The 22,557-nt window shown below is 41.8% G+C and overlaps 1 protein-coding gene across 1 annotated transcript in view; it reads right to left on the bottom strand.

The window, feature by feature from the left end:
- The window catches only part of SDC2 (syndecan 2), a 122,536-nt gene that overhangs the window by 16,464 nt on the left and 83,515 nt on the right, over positions 1-22,557 (bottom strand). The window contains exon 2 of the mRNA XM_010375077.2: positions 1,287-1,398. Coding sequence (XP_010373379.1) covers positions 1,287-1,398 — 112 coding nt within the window. The remainder of the gene's footprint in view (positions 1-1,286; positions 1,399-22,557) is intronic.

The raw sequence follows: 22,557 nt of genomic DNA, 5'->3' as shown, positions 1-22,557 counted from the left end.
TTTCATAAGGGGCTTATCCCCTCTTCACTCATACTTCTTCTCTCTGTTGCCACCATGTGAAGATGTACATGTTTGTTTCTCCTTCTGTCATGACTGTAAGTTTCCTGAGACCTCCCCAGGCAGGCTGAACTATGAGTCAATTAAACCTCTTTTCTTTTATAAATTACCCAGTCCCTGTGTTGTTAGCAGGGTGAGAATGAATTCATACAGGGGCCATACCGAGAACAGGGGAAACATTCATCGATTATGGTAGATTGCAAATGTGACCAGAATCCCTTAATCCTCCTTGTACATACATATCCTCTGCAAATGTGACTTCATGAATCCTTTCACTAAGAGGTAGAGTCTGTTCTGGCCTTCTGACTTGCTTCAACCAGTAAAATGTAGTAAAAGTGATGCTGAGCCAAGTTCTAAGGCCTGGCTGCAAGAGGCTTTGCACACTTCTACTTGCTGTTCCTGTGAAAAAATGGCTTGCCTACTAGAGAATGAGAGACCACACGAACTGGACCCAAGTCTGCTCAGCTGCCCCAGAGATATGAGTACCCAAAAGCTACAAACCTAATCTAAAGCTGTACACTCAACCAGCAGCTGACCACTGACATGTGAGGGAGCCCAGCCCACCCAGCCTACATCACCAACCTACAGAATAATGAGTTAAATGAATGACTGTTACTTTAAGCCACCAAGTTTTGGGGTGGTTTATTATATAGCCTTAGAGTAGTAATAGATTACTATTAATAATATTCTAAGGAATCTGAGGATGTCAGTACATAATCATTTTACTTGACTGCTGCATTTTCCTCCTACAATACCCTAGGAATAAAAAAGTGTAACTCTTGGTCTCATCTACAATTTTTAACATAGGGTAGGTGGGTTTATGAAACCAGTGTTTGAGGGATTTCTTGAAGGGTGGTTTCCATGACATCACTCTGAAAGTCTGAATAATAAGATTAAAAGCTACTGTTGACAGAGCACTATGTGCCAAGTCCCCAAATCTAAGAGCTTTAGATGTGTCAACTCCCTTTTAATCCTCACAATTCTATGGTAAGGACCACTGTTACTTTCCATTTTATAAAGGAGGAAACTGAGGCTCAGCAAATAAATTCTCAAGATCTCACAGCACAAGCGGCAGAGCGAGCTAGAATTAGCAACCAGGCCCTTTGATTCCAAAGACCATGCCCTTAACCACTGTGCATCCCGCCTATCTCCTTGAAGTAAGCGCAGTAAAATGTGTGTGTGTGCATGCCTGGAGAATGAGGTCCGGTGTTTAGCAGCAGCCACCTTACCCGAGCCAGATGCAGAAGCATAGTCGTCATCATCAATAGGATACACTCCTGAAGCTTCTTCAATGGAGCTGTTGTCAAGGTACATGTCTTTATCGGATGTCAGCTCTGCTCTCTGAGAAAGGAAAGACAAGGGAGTCAGGTTGATGAGAGATTAAGAAACACACTTGTGTATTTGATTGTTCAGGTACATACCGCAGTGACCACCCCCTCCCACTCCCATGGTCCTCTGAATCCACACCTCTGGCCACAGTTTTCCTCAGGCACCGTGACAACTTACAGCAATTTGAGGGGTGAGCACGGATTAATGCCTGCAAGGGAAACCTACACAGCTTAAACCAGTAGAATGAAAACAGTTCAGAGATCTAAACTCCTATCTTTGGCTTATTTTGTTGTATTCCACTAAACTTACCTGACTTTCAGCCATCCCAATGCTAGTTATAAGCCATCTTGGGCATTCTCTTTGTCACTCCCTTACTGGAAAGGGAACGAAACACTTAGGACTTTCTTGGGGATGTATGCAAAGGTATTACGGCTTAGCTTAGGCTAAATAATCACCCAGGGATCCATCAAATCCTACCAGTGCTTGCAGGCCTGGCAATGCTCAGAACTTCACCGCTACAGATGAGAGATCCCCAGTCACATGGGTCCTCGGGCCATGCAGGCCTTTCTACCCCAGCCCAGACCTGTGCTGAGGCCAGGCACAGTGCCCGGGGAGGAGCAGTGCCTTTGAGGCTCACCCGACAGGGAGAAAGCCCACTGCACGCCTGCTTCTAGGGCTCATGGGCTTAGCACAGCCTTAATGACAAATACAGATAAACCCACATGAGCATTCTTTTTCTGTTACTGGCAACTGGTAATAGCAAATCACACGCTTAATATGGAGAGGGATCAGTCACTAAGTATACCAGTTCCATAGCTTCTTAACTCTTCAGTAATAGTTTAGTATTAAAATTCTACCTAATCCTGCCAAAAGAAGAAATTGCATGAACTGGAGACAGAGTAGAGGTATAAGACTTTAAAAAATGGTTTTAGTAAATTGATATTTTACTACCATTATCTCACAAAAGCCCAGAAAAAATAAATAAATAAATAAAGCAGACAGGCAGCTTTTAAATAACTCTTGTTTGGAAACAGGCAACATTCATTATTGTTGTATTTTTAAAAATCATATAGAATGTTTGTTCTTAACAGAAATTATAAAATAATGTTTCCCTTACTACATTGGCTTTCATTACATTTAATCTTAAAACTTTCTCTTCTAGCAGTCCCCATGATTGGAACCTTCTTAAGAGGACAGGTCCAGCCCTCTGTAACAGTACCACTTTATTTTCTCGGGTTTCAGCGGTTGGCTAGCAAGGCTAAAGTATTTTAAACCTGAGCCCACATTCTCCACCAGGCCTCAGTGCCAACTGACAGCAAAGTACGGGAATCTTTTTTGTTTGAGCTATCACACTGGTGGATTCTGAGAACTGAAACCTTAGGGACTGGTGGTGTTCTAGTGGCCTGGACCACCCTGAGCCAAGAGTGTGCTGCAACTTTTCTATTAGAATGGTCAGAACTTAACTCTGCAATCTGACACCACCCTGTGTTACACTGGTTTCCAAGGCTATCACCATTCCAGATTGTAATTCCCAAAGCTTGTGAACTATGTCAGGAGCCCTGTGTTCTACAGCTCTATCATCAACTGCCTCCTCTTAGGTTCTCAGCTCCTTTAAAGGCAAGGCTTCCCTCCCCCAGTCACAGTGCCTAGCATATAGTAGGTGCTCAGCAAACACTGCTTGGGTTGAACCACTTTTTGTGCTCCCATGTAAAAGCCATTCTTAGTCCTGCTTGTCTTAAACTTTGTCCCATTTACTACCCCTGGAGAACCTCCTGGTTTCTTCTCTCAAATCCTGTCTACTATGAAACAGGCTGTGACTTCTCCACTCCTTATACAACTCCTAATTAAAAAGTACTATTTTAGGCCGGGCGCGGTGGCTCAAGCCTGTAATCCCAGCACTTTGGGAGGCCGAGATGGGCGGATCACGAGGTCAGGAGTTCGAGACCATCCTGGCTAACACGGTGAAACCCCGTCTCTACTAAAAAATACAAAAAAAAGCTAGCCAGGCGAGGTGGCTGGCGCCTGTAGTCCCAGCTACTTAGGAGGCTGAGACAGGAGAATGGCGTAAACCTGGGAGGCAGAGCTTGCAGTGAGCTGGGATCTGGCCACTGCACTCCAGCCCGGGCGACAGAGCGAGACTCCGTCTCAAAAAAAAAAAAAAAAAAAAAAAAAAAGGAAGCACTATTTTAGGATTTTGTAGCCTATGAACAGTTTAAGACATAAACCCTCACTGTTACTTTTCATTGTTTCATGTGTATTTTTCTTGCCCCTCAGCAGAGTACAACTCATTGAAAGCAGGTTTTGAATGACCTGTGTGTGTTCTCTGTCCCTCTCAAAATGCATGGACACAAAATAAATATTTGACTGAGATTACTTAAATCAAATTGGCCTTGGACTGAGGTTTCAGAGTTACATGTCACAAGACCTCCAGGATCCTTGTAGTTTAAAGTCTCTCCATTTTAAGCCTAGGAGACCATCTGCCCCAAAACTCCCATAGCTTGCATTGCATCTATTTAAGTAACCTAGAGTCTTAAGAGTAAGCAAAATATTCCCTTTCCATATTAGAAACTTGCTTCCCTTTTCTTAACATCGAATGACTTTCATTTTCCTCTTGGCTCTGTCAGTGAAGTTTGATGTGGCAAGGAGAATACTGAGATACTTAATCCCTATGTGTAAATTGAATTTCAATTCACTAGACGACCCAGTTGTCTGGACTAACACATCTGTCACGCTACCAGGCAGATGGGCCAAAAATGTCTCCCAGAGAATTCTAGCCACCTCACCGTTCAACCACACTGGCAGCCTGACAAGCCAACTGACTTCCTGGGACAGCCGTCAGGCCTGTATTTCAACAAGACTTGGGGTGGAAGTCAGGGTGTGTCTAGAGAAGCTGGCTTGCCATCAGCCACTCAGTTACTTGGGGTCTACCGGGCTCCAGGGTGGTCTCTGGGCTGACCAGATGTTTAATGTGCTTAAAGGTAGCCAAAAGTGTGTTTCTCTATGATCCAGGGTGGTGAAAATAATTCTGACATCAAAGTTCTCTCCCACTCTGATTTCAGGAGCACCAAGAACACAGGAGAAATTACCAGTATCTTTCCATAAAGTCCAATTTAATATAAAGCAGGGCCCTTTTCACTCTGTAGCAGATAATGAATACCTTGATTGTCTTTCCCTTTAAAAAACAAAAAATAAAAACCCCTGCGCTCATGACAAATTCCTTTTATGAAGACTCCACGCTCTGTTCTGAAAGTGTTTCTGGAATGAACATGCCTAGGACGGGAAATGATTTATGCACCAATATTCCCTTAGGACAAGAAGACAAGCATCTCCTCGAGGCCATGAAAAGGGGTGATTCAAAACTATCGATTTTACACCTGGCAAAATGTGGTCTGCTTCACGGAGGAGAAAACCTCGGGACATACTCTGCACACACTCCCTTACTCAGTGGGACCCTGACGCTGGACAAAAGCAACTGGAAGGGAACACACAGAAGCACAGAAGTCCAGAGCTGCAGCCTGGCTGTAGGGTGTCATAACGAGGCTGTTTAATTTGGGACTGACCATCGTTGTGAGGCAGTGCCAATACTGTTGGCTAACAGGGTCCAGAGTACGAGCTGGGAGAAAAACAAAGCTGGTCTTTCAGACCTTTCCCTTTTGGCTGATGCAAGATGTGAATACAGGAGAGCAAAGGGAGGCTGTGGAAAGCAACAAGGTACAACCAAGAGGAAAATGTGCAGCAGACAGATAGAGGGTTCTGCGTAATGCCACGTTCAGCCAGGGAAACTGAAGCACTACACTGCCTCCACAGATGAAATTCCCAGAGGAGAACGCACATCCAATTCAGTTGTGTAAACCCACAATGCCGAGAAGGAAGGTAAGATACATACTTGTCTCCTATCTCCACCCCTTTGCCTCTGGCCCCCACAGCTCTGGCTAACTCATCATGTTGGGCCTGGACCTGGACTAAGGCCTCCTGACCTGGTCACTGCCCGTGTCTGTGTCTTTGAAGCCATTCCATGCAGAGAAACTGTTCTGGAACTCAAACATCATCGTATCACTCTCCTGCCTTTATTGGCTCCCTGCCACATAGAGGATGACATAAAAACTCCTTAGCTGGGCCTAGCACAGTGGCTCACGCCTGTAATCCCAGCACTTTGGGAGGCCAAGCTGTGTGGATCACCTGAGGTCAGGAGTTTGAGACCAGCCTGGCCAACATGGTGAAACTCCTTCTCTACCAAAAATTACAAAAATTAGCCGGGTGTAGTGGGATTACAGGTGGTGCCTGTAATCCCAGCTACTTGGGAGGCTGAGGCAGGAGAATCACTTGAACCTGGGAGGCAGAGACTGCAGTGAGCCGAGACTGCGCCACTGTACTCCAGGCCGGGAGACAGAGCAAGGAGACTCTGTCTCAAAAAACTAACAAACAAACAAACAAAAAACCAAAAGTCCTTAGCCCGGAAGAAAGTTCTTTACCAAGTGGCCTCAGCTGCAGTTCTCGTGTCAGCTGCTGCTGCTTCCTCTGCCTAAACCCCAGGCACCAATACAAAAACACCAAGAAGAGATCTGGTGACACCAATTTCCTTCATATTATACCCCTAAGAGGAAAACTCCTTTAGGATGGAAAATTGAGGAAAGCGATGGTGATCTAGGCCTTCCACATTTGATGATAAAAATTTAGAGTTTAATAAAATGATTCAGCCCAAACTTCTATGGTAGTTGTATAAAAATGACAAGAACAAGCGTTAATTCAATACACAAAAGATCAAGTGTCCTGGAGTCTTGATTTAGTCAGAAACATCACAAACCTGTCCGTTTTCTCAGCAAAGATAATTTGTAGGACAGCAACTGAACAAATCTATTTGTTTGATTTTTCTCTTGTAGATTTCTCAACCTACAATGAACAAGTATCATGTTTCAAAACTGCCAGTGTGGAAATCTGTTATTTAGAAATTCAAGGCCTTGCTTGAAAAACACAATGCCTTGCCCACTAAGCAGAGGTCCTCCACATGCTTTCAACCAGTGCGACCAACACAGTGGTCAAAATAATTAAAGCTCAAATTAGTAAATGTCAAATTTACTTTATGGTTTTAACTTGGGTTAACAACGAAAGCAGAAGGTAGAAAACTTAATTATGGACAACTCAGACTCCCAGATCCAACTTTCAGAAAATTAGCCTTTGAACATAAAAATAAAATATCGATGTGGCCTAATAATAATACATTTCCATATCACATCACAGACAACAAACACCTAGATGATGCCTCTGTTTTACGGTAAAGGCACATCCAACCCCAATTACGATTCAAATGTATATTAGCTTTTATGATGATTACAAAGTGCCAAAAAGGCTATAACTGTGGCTTATCTTTCCATAGGTGACTCAGTAAACTATTTTATTACTAGCAACACACATTGTAAAGGAAATAATAATTAGCTAAAAATTTCTTTCACCCACACAGTCACTCAGAGATGATATACCTGTCCTTAAGCTAAACTTGCCAATTCTGGCTTATGTCCAGCCCAAAGGAACATATAATTTTAGAGCTTGACTGGACACTAGAGTCACCAAGATTACTGATTTATTTCAAAAATGAAGAAACAGAACACCAGAGTGGCAAAATAGCTCAAAAGTCCTCCGATCCAGCTGGTGGCCAAACTGGAGCCCAAAGCTCTTGACACCTAAGTGTGGGCTCCTGCTGCTGCACTGTAATGCCCCACAACATGAGTGACACCAGACCATTCAGCCTCGGGTTCAAAAGGATTAGCTGAGGCTGTTAGGTGTTTATTATGTGCCAGACATTTTGTGCTTAGCATTTTATAAGCATTGGCTCATCTAATCATCTCAACAATCTCCAGGGCCTACCCAGGGAACTGCTGCCTCAAGTCACACAGCCCGAGAAGTAGGGACTTGGGACCTCAAAATGTGTGTCACTGAGCGTGTTCAACATGCTGGCTACCTCATCCCTCCCTTTTCCTGTGATTCACACATAATAATAATAAAGGACTGGGGAAGAACCACAATAAGGAACAGTGTTGAACTTGGCTTAATCCAGCATTTTCAAACTTTGATCATGGAAATTCTCCCTCCAGAATACCGATTTAACATCTTTCAGAACTAGCATTCTTGACATCATAGATGGGGAAAAAAATTGCACTGAGAGTTCTGAGTTCTGGCTTAACAGTTACTTATCTGCCTAATGCCCCTCAAATTTCCTACATGGAAGATGCCTGGAGCCATGTACACCAATTGTCATTCATTAATTTTTAGTAATACCATTTCTAACAAGCAGGTGCTCCATGCAAACTAAACATGTAACAGAAGGAAAGGGCCCTTTGTTTACTGTGGGAAAAAGATACTCTTGTCCTTGAATATGTTAGATATGGCTGACTTACAAGCATACACTGTTGTCTTTACTAGCACTTACTTTAAGCGTTTGTTTACAGAGAACTATCTAGTATGTAGCAATTTCCTAGGCTTACCTTATTATCCTGTATATACATACAAACCATCCATGGAAAAAACCCAAAATCAAGAGTGAGGTCACACATGAAAGAAAATTCTTAACTCCCCCTACATAAGAAATTCTTAAGAAAGGTCTTTAGGCTGGGTGCAGTGGCTCACACCTATAACCTCAGCACTTTGGGAGGCCAAGGCGGGCAGATCACCTAAGGTCAGGAGTTTGAGACCAGCCTGGCCAAGATGGTGAAACCCCGTCTCTACCTAAAATACAAAAAGTTAGCCAGGCATGGTAGCAGGTGCCTGTTATCCCAGCTACTTGGGAAGCTGAGGCAGGAGAATCGCTTGAACCCAGGAGACGGAGGTTGCAGTGAGCCGAGATTGCGCCACAAGCACTCTAGCCTAGGTGACAGAGCCAGACTCCATCTCGAAAACAAAAAAGAAAAAAAGAAGGGTCTTTAGTTCCAAACTGCTTCAAACATCTTAGATAGTTCTTTATTCATTATACAGAAAGCTGAAGTCTCTTTAAGAAGCACTTCAACATCCCTTCCGCAGAGCGGGAATGAATTTAAATGATTTACTCATGCATATTAGGAAAACAAACCCAAAGCCGAAAAAATAATCAGGTTACATGAAGGTAGAGCCATGTAAGTCAGCCATATCTAACATATTCAAGGACAAGAGTATCTTTTTCCCACAGTAAACAAAGGGCCCTTTCCTTCTGTTACATGTTTAGTTTGCATGGAGCACCTGCTTGTTAGAAATGGTGTTACTAAAAATTAATGAATGACAATTGGTGTACGTGGCTCCTGGCATCTTCCATGTAGCTTCACATTTGAGTGGAAAGGAGGCACAAGGATGCCTGGGCTAGTCATAAAGACGTCAAGTCATAGGCAACTTTAGAGAAATTCCTCTAGTTCCATGAAGCTTCTGAAATGACCCAAGGTCTGGGAGGTGACAGAATTCCTACTGTAATTATTCACAGTCCTTGAAGTCTGAACCACTCACTTGGAATGTGCCACTGATGTTGGCTGCTCCTGTTGGATGCCTCTTACAGACTGGGGCTCTTCTCACACCACGGAGAAAGTAAGTTCCTTGAAGACGCCCAAGACCCAGGCCTGGGCCTGATGCTTTGTGCGTCCTCTCCCTTGACTGCCATTGTGTTCTAGGAACCAACATATGGTAAAGGCTCAACAGAGAGGAGAAGAAGTCCTTTTTTCAAAGGGGCTGAATCCAAGCTTTACGCCATTTGGTGAAAGGAAATCAGGCCCTTTAAAGAAACTACCTGGTTACCCCCAACTGGGAAAAACAGATTAATGTTCTCTTACATGGTCTCTTTTTTAAAAAGCTGGAATTCGGCCTTATTCTGTAAGGGGAGCTGCCAGAAAAGGTAAATGTGACCTTGGAAGAAACCCTGGGCTCATGAAGATGGTCTCCAATGAGCCAGGCATGGCTCTGGTCTTTGGAAAACATTTACATGGCTGAAAAGAGTATTAAAAAGTAACACCAAGTTAGGGTACTTAACTGTAGAAATTCTCCTCTTTGTTTAAAAAAAGAACTAAACTTGGTTCAGAGCAGTTAGATTTCCTAAGCCAACGAAGCGCCAAATAAAATCTCTGTTTCGTAAAATGCTCAGTGCAATAATCAGTATTAACCTCCCCCACCCCGCCCCCCCAAAAAAACTCTTGCCAGAGGATTACTTGGCACATCTAAACTTGTAGTCATGATTCAATATAATCAATATCATTTTCAGAAAGAGGCCTTGCTGTATATACATTGGGGCATCTGGTGCTGTAAAATGATTTTTCTTCCTACAGTGTTTGTTTATTGATTCTACAGAACAGTACCTGGCGCAATAAGTGGTTTGTTGGGTAAATTTAAAACAGTATCTCAGATATGATGATCCAGAAAGATCTCATATGCTTATTTAACTGAATGATGTCCCCTTCCCCTGTCCCCAAGCATCACGACACATAAAACAGGATGCACCCACCCTCACCCTTCTCACTTCTCTTCAATCTAAAGCTTGGTAACAATGCGCAGCCCTGGGTACACACACTCGCTGAGTCTATGCTCACCTCCCAGTCATCACATCACTGGCATATCATTCCACAAACTCATGTCATCCAAACCCCTCAGGTGTTCCAAGCCATCATCTCATGACGAACCCTTAACTGAATAAAACCAGCTAAAAGGAATCTAAACCTTTGCACCCAAACTCTTGACACATTTCATACTTTTTAACCAAAATAATTACAGAGACAGCTAATTAAAAGCCAAATATCCCACCTGGAGAAATAGTCACATTATGCCCTTTTGTTGCTTTTGAATTTCAAAACACCTGCAATACGAAGTCCCATCAATACATTTTTTAAAAACATGCTTCATGAAACTGGTGTATTGCTTACACTAAAAACAAACAAACAAGAAATCTTCCTCCTCAGCTACAAGGATAAAAGGCAACTGGGGGAAAAAGCAAAGCAGAACACACTGACAATTCTTACTTCTGTTTGGGGTGACGGGTTCAGATTCCTGATCCAGAGAGAGAAGGGAAGCAACCTTTGTCTTGAATTAAATTTTCTGGCAACAACAGTAGGGATGTATGAGGCAATGTATACTAAAGCAACGCCTGGGACTTTGAGTGGGATTATGTTGAATATGCATGACACACAAAAGGAAAATGTTCATGACTTACAGATGTGCTCCGCATTGAGATTTCTTCCTTTTTTGGAATATCAAATAGAGGGAAGCAAGAGGTTTGCAGCCATGTTATTATAGGCATCGCCGCCTCTCCCCCTCCCAAACTAGAATATTCCAGTATTTATTTTGCTATCCATATGACCACAGTTTAGACTAGAGTAAAAATAGAAGCTGTGTGAGCCTAACCTGAAAAGCTCCAAGTGCTGGAGAGGGTCAGCATTAATAAATTCTAACTGAAGTAGTGAGATTCTGTTTCCTGGTGGAGTTTGGCAAGGGAAGGGGGGAAAAAGATATTTGGAATTTATTTCGTATTCAGAAGTGTTTTGTAAAAACTACCATAATGGAACAGAGTCCAAGCCAAGCACAGGAAGCCAACAGGCTCTGGTTTAGATTTAATAATTCACTTTAAGGGTTTTTCAACTGCTACAATTCTAGGCCCCAAGGCATAACCACATATATTCTCCTCCCTATACAGGGGCTGACAAAATGCCTCAGAAAGCTTATAGGACAGAAAAATGAGAAAGACCTTGGGGCAAAGGGCAGACCACACCTTTCCAGGCTTCAGCTCAGGTTGAAGAAATCTGAGTTCTGAGACTTGCCACAGTCAATGGATAGAATTTCCAAGCAAGCCTGCGTTTCAGAGGTCTGAGCTAGAACTGAGTCTGAATGTCAATAGGAATATGGAACACACTGCTGCTGGCCTGTAAAAAGAAGCCTTGACTATTTAAAAGATGCCAAGTAACAGAAATTGGCACAGACAATTTGGAAATCACATTGGCAATGTGTTTTAAGAAGCTATGAAGCCAGGCGCGGTGGCTCAAGCCTGTAATCCCAGCACTTTGGGAGGCCGAGACGGGTGGATCACGAGGTCAGGAGATCGAGACCATCCTGGCTAACATGGTGAAACCCCATCTCTACTAAAAAATACAAAAAAAAAAAGAAGCTATGAAATCTTTTATACTATTTGACCAGATGTTTCTTCTCCCAGGAATTATCCTAATGAAATAAAAGTTAGGGTGTTTACTACTGCATTAAAGACAAATCAGGGAGACAATCTCCATGCCCACTATAGGGCAGTACTATGTCTAGTACATTATTATGCATGATATATTAGTTTTTTCAACACAGCCATTAAAAATCATACACCACATAGTAATAAGTAAAAGTATAACAACAAATTAAATTTAAAAAGCATACATTAATTTTTTCTAATATTACAACTATATTGCAATTTCATATACATTTGGCCAAGCACTGAAAAGGGAATGGAAAATGAAGAAGAAAGATAACTGGTTAGGGTGGTGGATTTGCATGTAATTTTTTCCTAATTGATATTACAGCTACATTTTTGGCACTATAATGTTACTAAAAGCACAGAAAGCACAAGACCGAAAAAGTCATAGACATGAATGACTTGGAACCAGCTTTCAGACATCAACTATGCAAATAAACTTTTGAAAATTAATTAACAGCGAATATATCCAAACACAAGACACACACACACACACACACATATATAATATATATTATATTACATACATATAATACATATATAATATATATAAATATATTATATTTATATATAATATATATTATATTACATACATATAATACATATATTATAGATATAAATATATTTATATATAATATATATTACATACATATAATACATATATATTATATATATATATATATAAATCTAAAGCAAGTGTCATGAGCTGGGTGCAGTGACTCATGCTTGTAATCCCAGCACTTTGGGAGGCCAAGGCTGGAGGATTGCTTGAGGTCAGGAGTTCAAGACCAGCCAGGGCAATATAGTGAGACCTCTTCTCTACAAAATATTTCTTTAAGAAAAGAAGCAAATATTATGGAAGTATATAAGTACTAAAAAAAAAAAAAAAATTACACTTCAGAAAAATGCCAACTCACAGAACAGTGCCTCGGCCACTCCTGATCCATTTCATCTGTGGTCACAAAGGCAAAAGGTCTAATAAAATGCATACGCAGTTGTAAGATTTCAGGTTTTAAAAATTCCTGGGTCTAATAACCTGTCTTGTTAGTGCCTCCTTGCTCCTGGGTTATTTCAAGTGGAGAAAGCCAATCCAAGTCAAGGAGTGCAAGCTCCCTTCCAGCTTAGCCTCAGCCAGAGGAGGCAGATGCCTGCACTTGAGGCCTGTGCCTCCAACACACCTGCAGCGCTGACATGCCAGTGAGCTGGGCAGATGTTCCATACTGGTTTTCAGCGCCCACTCTATTACACCTACCTTGTCTGTTTGTAATGGGAGCCTCTCCTTCTGCTGATTACAGGAAAGCCTATAAGTGGACACGGTGACCTGATCTAGGAGGACTTTTGAAATGAAGAAAATGACACTTGCAGCTGGTTCCTTATACTGGGAGCCTAAAAATGTGTCAGCACTTTCAAAGAATCTCTTAACAATTTGAAAATCTAAACAAAAGCAAGAAAGCTAAAACAGAAGGAATAAATCTAAAGGTGATGAGACCACCGATTTCAAAGCTGAAATTAAAAGAAACTGTTCTGAATGGTAGGATTTTTAATACCTAGCATCAAGTCACCAGGGCGGCTGCACTGTGTGCCAAAGAGATTATTCATATTCCTGATATCTACTGGGAAAACAGCCTGATTCTGCCCAAGACTCCTAGCCCCAGGTTCTGTATTTATTTTTGTATATAAAGGAACTGTTCCTGGCCAAACTTTTTAACCAAGTAAAATAAATGATAACAGCCAACTAAGCAACTTTTAAAGAAATGGTTTCCTTGACAGAAGAACCAGGAAAATATTTAAAGGTATTAGAGTCTATTAAGAAATCCATCACAGAAACTGCATGAACTTCCCCAGGAAATGAAGCCTTCCCCGAGCTGTACCATGGCAGTTGGGGCAAAAGCATTAGGCCCTCGTCAAATTGACACACTTCACGCAGAGTATACTGATGACCACATGACCTGTGTCATCTCAAAGCAAACGTATTTTAGAAAGGACTCCTGCTGGTGTGCTGAAGTGCTGTATATGAGTACTTTATCTGAAGAAGACATTCCTGCCAAATGAGGGGGAAAGGAAACCTGTGGACAGTAATAGCTTTTTTCACAAGGACAAATACTTTATCAGCTGTACAAACTGACACGTGGCCAAAGCCCTCAAACATCCAAAAGGTAACCTAATCCACTCTCGTGCTGCCTTCTGTCTTTCTAACCTACCTCCATCAGAATCTATATATGAAGACATTCCAGCGTTCTACTGACAGAATCATACAGTACTCTTTTACCTTTTTTTTTTTTTTAAAGAGAGACGGAGTCTCGCTCTGTTGCCCAGGCTGGAGGGCAGTGGTGCAATCTCGGCTCACTGCAAACTCCGCCTCCCAGGTTCAAGCGATTCTCCTGTCTCAGCCTCCTGAGTAGCTGGGATTACAGGCATGTGCAACTGTGCCCAGCTAATTTTTGTATTTTTAGTAGAAACGGGGTTTCACCATGTTGGCCTCCATGTTCACCTAGCCTCCCGAAGTGCTGGGATTACAGGTGTGAGCCACCACACCCAGCCCTCATATAATACTCTTATCCTTATGATATCAGGGTCGAACAGGATGAAAGGTAAAAGCGAACTTGCAAAATGATAAAATTACATGCTTAATTAAAAAATAATACTTAAGAAGGACTTTTGAGAATACGCTTAAAACAAGAACACACATTATTATTTTTTGCCTCCGAATGAGGCTGATTTATAGTAATTCACTACTGACAATTAAAAGTCTCAGTTGGAACACACATGTGTAAGTACCATTTCATAAGAGATATAACATTTCATTTTCTAAAAATATGGAAGATGAAGAAAAGCAAAACAGGAATTAAAAATAGGTCATCTCCGGAATTTTTTTTTCTCCAAGTTAGTCCAGGAATAAAAAAAGCTGATTCTACTGGTTGTGAGGCAAGCCGTACTACAGAGGCCCCTGAGGGATTTCGCACCCAGGGGTGCTAAATGAAAAGTGATGCTAAATTCAACACTATTTTATAAAACTCCCCATTCTCTCTAGGATCTTCAATTCTTCCCAAATTCATGGGGCACCCCATTCCTGTAAATGCCTTCTGTAAAGCAGCCAATGGCAATGAGCGCACCACTCCCTCTTGTAGAATGAAAGCACCCGGACTACCTGTTATATCTGAATTTTCTAGAGCATACAGATTCTTACTGAGTTAAACTCTGGGAGCCCAGTCCACATGAATGGTCTCTTGCTTGGGCCCTATCCCATGCCCTGTGAGGATGGCACCAATGTTTCTAATATTTAATAGATTTAACTGCTCCAGGCACACTCCCTTCCAGCAGGGGCTCTGCCCACAGAGTGGAGTTTATGATTTAATTGGTATGAGATGAGCCTATAGTCATGACGCTCACATGTAAGATGCCAAACGAAGACATGTCCACTCCTCAGTGGCAACAGGCAACAGCTGAGGATATGGAGGCTTGGGAGCTATCAGTTGCATTATCCCTTTGACTGGACATACCTGGCTTTGGCCAATGCTCTGGAACAAAGACATCCTCTGACTCTCCCTTCCTGCTGCTTAACCTTACACTTTGCCTGTAGAAAAATGACACGCTTCTTGCCCCTTCTGCTTTGGAGGCTGAAGAATGTGGCTGAATGATTGCAGCTGCCACGGTAACCTCTTTGGCATGCGTGCCAGCAATGCCTCACCTAAGAGCCTTTCCCCTGCCTCGCCGCCCTGGCCCACCGGTGATGACCACAATCCGTTCAAGTGGTCACATTGCAGGGCAGCCCCCATGGTAACCCATTTGGAGCTGTTCAAGCTCATACCAAAGAATGATGTTTTTAATACAGATTGTTCTTTTTAAATCCTTTACGAAAGCAGCTGTAATCAATCGTGCTGGGGGCTCTGTAAAAAGCTGCCATTGGGAAAGCCCTAATATTGATTCTTTTCCCTTTCACGGCTTTTGAGAAAATAATCCCATGCTAAGAAACTATAATCAATTTTTCTAGACTTTGCTAACATGAAACATCTAAATCAAAATGTTATCTTCAAAAATTACAGAAAAATTATAGCCGATAAAACAAAGCCATACATTATCCTGCCTTTCATGTAAGAGGCAACATGTTTGTTTAAAACAAATGCCAAACAAGTTCAATAATTGTTAAATACTGATTAAAACTCTGCAACTCTTATAAGAGTTCTTTAGCAGATGACAATAGCTTAAAGATTGAGGAAAAAATCTATCTTCATTTGAGATCTGGCATTTCCAATTTTTAATTTGCAAGATAATACACTACTTTCTCTGTGCCTATTCTTAGAGAAAACTATCAATTTTAAGCCTGTGTTTATAGACAGTCATGATTCCAAGTGGTCACATCCTGACTGAACTTTCAAAAACCAGAATATTTTAAGTCTTTTCACAGGAATTATGGTAGATATATTATTCTGTCAAGTTTGCCTTTTCACACTAGGCCTCTTAGAAACTCAAGCATTTCAAAAGGCACAAAGTCAATATTTAAAAAGCTACAATGCGCAGACAAAGCAATTTGGTATTTTCATTTAAAACTTATATTAAAAACCCTCACTAGCATCAACAGCCAATTTCCAGATTAGACATTAAAGGAAAGCACAATGTAATCTAGTCTGTTATCTGTTTAGAAGAAAAAAAATTAAGACTTTATTAAAATGCCATACATAAAAAGAATACAGAACCGAAATCTAAGTAGACTGACAGCCCATAATGCTTTATTGTCAGCGTGGCACCTACCACGTGAATGAAATTAGATCTGATCAAATCCAAAGTGCTGGCAAAGAAACAAAACACAAAAAAACTTAACTGCTATTTGCTTTGCTCCCCAATAACAGCAACTGCAGTTTCAAGGAAGTGAGCTACAATTTCTGTGGCAAGTGTCTGATATGCATTCAGGTTTCACATTCCTGGTATCCAACAACCGCAGGAGTTTACTGAGGAAATGGGTGTACAATTTCCAAATTTATTAGTTGGGAAGTTTAACTCCCTTTCCACACCTACCCCATCAACCCCTCAAATTAGAGAGGGCCCCTGCTTTTTCTTTCTTTCTTTCTTTTTAACACCAAACTAAATAAGCAAGAGCTGAGAGTTCTGTAAAACTCCTTAACACTAGCTGATCAAGGGCCTAAACCATTGTCAAGCCATGCCTCCTGGGGCTGTCACACAGGGCGCATTTCACAGCTTCACTGGCCTGGCAGCCTTTTTATCTCCAAAGTCATCTTAAGCAACTGTTCTTCAGCAAACAGACCTCTGAGCTTCATCTCTTCCATTGTAAAACTGGCACAAAAGAGCTAAGCATTAAAGGCAAACTAGAATCAGCCTGGTCAACTAATTTCAATTCCGTCCTTCTCTCTGAATGTTTTTATTTGCATTAGGGCTGTCTAATAAAATCTGTGATGATGGAAATGTTCTACATCTGCACTGTCCAAAATAACAGCAAATAGCCACATATGGCTACTGAGTAGCTGATACGTGGCTAGTATAACCAAGGTACTGAATTTTTCATCTCATTTACTTTTCCATCAATTTAAGTTCAAATAGACACATGTGGTTATTTTTCCAGACTTTTCTAGTGGTTACCATACTGGACAATGCAGCTCTAAAGAGAACTTAAGAAACTCCTGTTGGAAGCCTGGACGCATCAAAGCCACCTACCTTTGCTGGGCTAAGCCACTTAAACATTAACTGCACATTAGCAGACATCAGTGACTAACAACATAATTGCCTTTTCCGTCACAACTGTCCCTTGGCACTATATACCTGGCAGGAAAATTAAGGAGTCCATCTAACTAGGTCATTTAATGACTATTTATCAAACAACTGCTATGTGCTGACATGTCTATCATTTGTGTAAAACAGTAAGCTTCATGAATGGTAGACAAACTATAGTACAGCCATACAATGGAATATTATTGACGATAAAAAGATATGAGCTATCAAGCCATCAAAATACATGAAGGAACTTAAAAGGTACATTGCTAAGTGAAAGAAGCCAATCTGAAGAGGCTCCACACTGTATGATTCCAAGTATACAACATGTTGGAAAGGCATAACTATAGAGACAGTACAAAGATGAGTAGTTGCCAGGCGTTCAGGGGAAGAGGGAGTGGGTAAATAGGTGGAGCACAGGGAATTTTTAGGGCAGTAAAACTCTTCTGTATAATAATAGTAGATACATGATATTATGTGTTTGTCAAAACTCATGTAAGTGTATAACACAAGACGCAAATCTTAATGTAAACTATGGACTACAGCTAATAATAATGTATGAATGTTGGTTTATTAATCCCAACAAATGTGCCACACTAATACAAGATATGTTAGCATACAATAAGAGGTGAAATAGGGGAATGGATGGGGGGTATATGGAACACAATGTTCTATCTGCTTGATTATTCTATAAATCTAAGACTCTACCAAAAAAATAGTCTATTCATTATCAAAAATGCAGATACCTGGAGAACTCCTGAGGCCTGCCCATATATTCTGCCCTGACCAACCGTCCCTTCTACAGTGAAACCAGGTTTTAGACAAATCACACAAGAGATGGTTCTTGTTTGCTAACGATGTATGTATCTAGCTGCCTCACCTCTCTGGCATCAGACTCAATTAGCTTCGCCAAATAAACGACACATTCCTGGACTTCTAGAAATTATAAGTAGCCCATTTACAGTTGTAATGAGTATTATACATTCATTCTCATTCATTCATTCTTGCCTACACTGTTACATCAAGCAAGAAAGTAAAATGCCAGCAACAGATACGGAAAGTGTAGTCTTCTCTAGGAAAATGGCTCATTTTTGTATCAGTATTAAATAACGAGTTGCACCACTTTCCATCCACTTAGCCATCACAATCACTGAGATTTCTCTGATGTATTACTAAACTGCAGAGGAGTAAAAGTCTACTACATCTCAAGACATTCTTGGGACAACTGAGAAATGTAAATATGGATTAGATATTAGAAATGTATTTATCATTAACTTTCTTAGGTGAGATTGTGTTTTCTCCTTAATCCCAGGGGATAAATGCTGAATCTTCAAGGGTCAAGTATCCTGATGACTGAAATTTACTATCGATGGCACAACAAAACAACAACAAAAATCTGCATATAAAGAGAATAATAAAGCAAATCTGGTTAAAAAAAAAAAACTACCAATTATTGAACTTAGGTGGAGAATACTGTCCTATGCTTTCAACGTCTCTGTATATCTGAGAATTCATAATTTAAAAGTTGGAAGGCAGTAGGGTAACTCCAGCTGAAAAAACTTCAGGTGACACCAGAGCTGGTATTAATCACTAATGGGACCAGAAAGTGCCGCCTTCCTACCAGGTACAAGAATGAGCTGAACTTTGCTAAAAAATTATACCAGCCTGTATAAACAAATTGGGCCCACAAAAGACTGCATGATGTGTTTGTGTGTGGGGATGGGGGAAGGTGGTAACCAGGTAATCTTCTAGGAGAAAAGACGGCTATGAACTTGACAGATAAGCTAGGGCCCTAAAGGGAAAAGGTTTCTTTGAAAATGGAAAGGGGGAAGACAGAAAAGTAGGTAAGAGAGGCATCTTTTATAAGGGCAGAAAACAAGTCCAGTCACGGTAGGAACTTCCCCATCAGAGCTACTTGCAAACTCTTTGGTGCTCTTTCGTTGGGCGAACAAGTATCTGACGTGCAGAACAGACATCATTTCTCTATGTGTGTGGTTTTAATGGAATTCACATATTCAAATAGCTAAAGAAACAGAATTAGAGGTAAACATTTCAGGCTGTGAGTGGCTTAGATATGACCCCCAGGAAACAAAACCTTGCCTCCTTGAACAAGTGAGTGAGGGGAAGTGATTAAACAGTTATGTCAACAGAACAGAACTCAGCACTTGACTCCTATCGCCATCCTCACCATCCCCCTAATTTAAGAAGAAACTGTTGGTGGCATCAATACATAAATTATTCATGTATTGTATATTAATATATTAAAAGGATGACTTGAAAATTCAAGCTGTACACTTATGATCTGTGCACTTTTCTGACTGTGTTATACTTCAGTGGAGAGTTGACTAAAACCAACATAAAAAGAGTAACCTGAATCTCAGAAACCCTCCCCGCAATCCCACCACTCAGGTTTGCAATTACAGGTATTTACAAGACACCCACCAGGTGGATCTTACAGTTTTTTCAGGATTTTTCATTTGTTACTTATGTATCTAAGCACTGAAGTCAAAGAGATGCCAATGCTCACTCAGGAGACATATTTAGAAGGCTCTGCATCTCTACAGTTTTCATGAAGGAGAAAGGCTTAGATTTCTGGTTGTCTAGAAAAGGGGTTCCCAACTCCCAGGCCACGGACCAATACCGACCCGTGGCCTGGTAGGAACCAGGCTGCACAGCAGAGGCGAGCCGCCACTGAGCATGATCGCCTGAACTCCGCCTCCTGTCGGATCAGTGGCGGCATTACATTTTCACAGGAGCGCAAACCCCATTGTGAGGCGCACATATGAGGGATCTAGGTTGCGCGCTCCTTATGAGAATCTCATGATAAATGTACTGCGCTTGAATCATCCCGAAGCATCCCCCACCCCTGCCCTTGGTCTGTGGAAAAACTGTCTTCCACAAAACCAGTTCCCAGTGCCAAGAAGGTTGGGGACCACTGGTCTAGAACCTACAGGCAATGCAATACATTTTCCATAGTTCTTCCATTTTCCAAAAACATAAAACATAAAGATAGGAGGCATTAAATGTCTTTTTCACAGAACAACAGTAAGACAAGCCTATCACCTCAACACCTTCAGTAGAAAGCAGTCAAATGACTGTGAACAGGTATAATTCCTACCACAGAGAACAAGGTCCTGCAGACCACACAGATAGCAGGCCTGGCTGTTACTTTTCAGCTAATGGAAATTCTGCACCTGGTAACCACAGATAACCAATCTTGCCTGGTTGCTGCTTGGTGGGGAAGGGCAGTTACTTCTGTAAAAAATATTTAGGAAGCAACTGTGGTTAAAATTCTAAATAGCCAAATGGCAGCTCTAGATAAATTTCTGATGAGGCAACTGCTGCTGGCATATATTTGAATTCAGATCAAGCACAGGTAGGCTTTTTTGCTGCTGATAAAGCAGATGTTTTGGTGACTGTGATCTCACTTCTCTTCCCCTTGGGTCCCAGGTGCAGACTCCAGGTCTTCGGGTGCCTCTGCTGCCATCTCAGGGTCTCCCCATGAAGATCTGGTCTGTGTCCAGCCTTGCCAAGCCCTTGGAAAGGCTAGAGACTTGCGAGACCCCCTAGGTTAAAGATGTTGGCTACTGTATCCACTTATATCAAGAGTTAATTCATTTATTCACTGAGCACTGTGTAGGGTGTGTGCATGGTGCTAAGATCCCAAAGCTGAAGGTGAGCTGGTGCTAGCTAAGGAGAGGGGAGAAGGTGTGGAGGGCAGGGGGAGAATGGGGTCAAATGAGGCACGGGGAATGCAGGCATTCAGGGGACCAAGACAGGATGAGAAAAGAGAGGAGTTTTAGTTCTGCATGATGAAGGGTAGGGTGTGTGTTCAGGATAGGTGAAATAAGGCTAAGAAAAGATTCAGATCATAAAGACTCTTTGGTGAAAAACTAGGAGATTTATATTTCTTCTGTAAGCAAACGAGGGATGTTCGAGGAGAAGGTCAAAATTGTGTGTTTGGAAAGATCAGGCTGGATGTAATGCAGATGACAGATTAGAGGGGCTTGACTGGAGGCAGCGTGATCCATCCAATTACGGCAGGAATTGTGTAAGAAGTGCCAAACCAGAAGGGATTAGAAAGCCAGGGCAGAGTCAATGGTATTAAAGTAAGTAAAATCTACAGGTTTCATCAACTGATTGAATGAAGGGTGAGTGAGAGGATATGATGATTTATTTTTTAAAATGACAATAGTCGCTGCTGTTCTCATACAGCAATTCTGTGTCAGGTGCTGTTATCACTTTACATGGGTAAGACCTCAAAATCCTCCCAGAATCCAACACTGCAGGTATTAGCCCCATTTTGCAGCTGTGGAACCTGAGCCTTAGTGATCCCATGGTTTCCCCTTCATCACCTACACATGAAGTGTAAGCATAGCACCCAGGTTTCTAATTTGGGGTCCTCGCTGAGAGATAGAATCCTTCACCGTCAACCGCCATACAGGAAGTACGTGTGGGCTCAGACAGCAACTTGTGTCTGAGACACTGATGGGAGGGGAGGGGAGGGGAGGGGGGAGAAGGGAGGAGGGAAGGAAGGGAGGAATAGGTAGGGAGGGAGGAAGGAAGGAAGGAAGAAGGAAAGAGGGAAGGAGGGAAGGAAGGAAAGAGGGAAGGAGGGAAGGACTGGGAAGTTCAAATGTGGTACAGAACTCCTCCACAAAAGGAAGGAGGGAAGGATGGAGGGAGGGAAGGAGGGAAAGATGGAGGGAGGGAGGGAGGAAGGGAAAGAAGGAAGGAAGGAAGGAAGGAAGGAAGGAAGGAAGGAAGGAAGGAAGGAAGGAGGGAGGGAGGGAGGGAGGGAGGGAGGGAGGGAGGGAGGGAGGGAGATCTTTGATAGAGGACCGTTTTCTCAACTCATGTTGAATGACTGGCTATTTGTGGTGCTCCTGGAAACTTGCCAGAAGGTCGGGCAACATTGTTGTTGGGAGGTCTGAGAAGAGGATCCATCCTGAAGTCAGACACCTGGACTGAAACTCTGAGGTTGAGTTTTTCTGTCTATAAAATGAGATGATAATTGTGCTCATCTCCCAAATTTCACATGAAGATTAAAGAGAAAAAAAAGTGAAATAGTTCATGTAAACTGTAAACAACAAAACAAAAAACAAGAATACAAGTAATTATTTAAATTTATGCAGATGCATCTGCTCTTTTAGGCAGGCAAGGCACCACATTAAGAAAGTGCCTATTCCTGGAGCTCAAGCCACCTCCAGGCAGATCACACAGCTTTCCGAGTCCGTGTCATAACTAAGCTGGTGGTCACAACAATCTGTCCAATCCTGACA

The sequence above is a fragment of the Rhinopithecus roxellana genome, chromosome 9, assembly GCF_007565055.1.
Source record: "Rhinopithecus roxellana isolate Shanxi Qingling chromosome 9, ASM756505v1, whole genome shotgun sequence".
Classification (NCBI taxonomy): domain Eukaryota; kingdom Metazoa; phylum Chordata; class Mammalia; order Primates; family Cercopithecidae; genus Rhinopithecus; species Rhinopithecus roxellana.
Note: the sequence above shows the minus strand (reverse complement) of the source record. Positions and strands in the feature narration are given on the sequence as shown.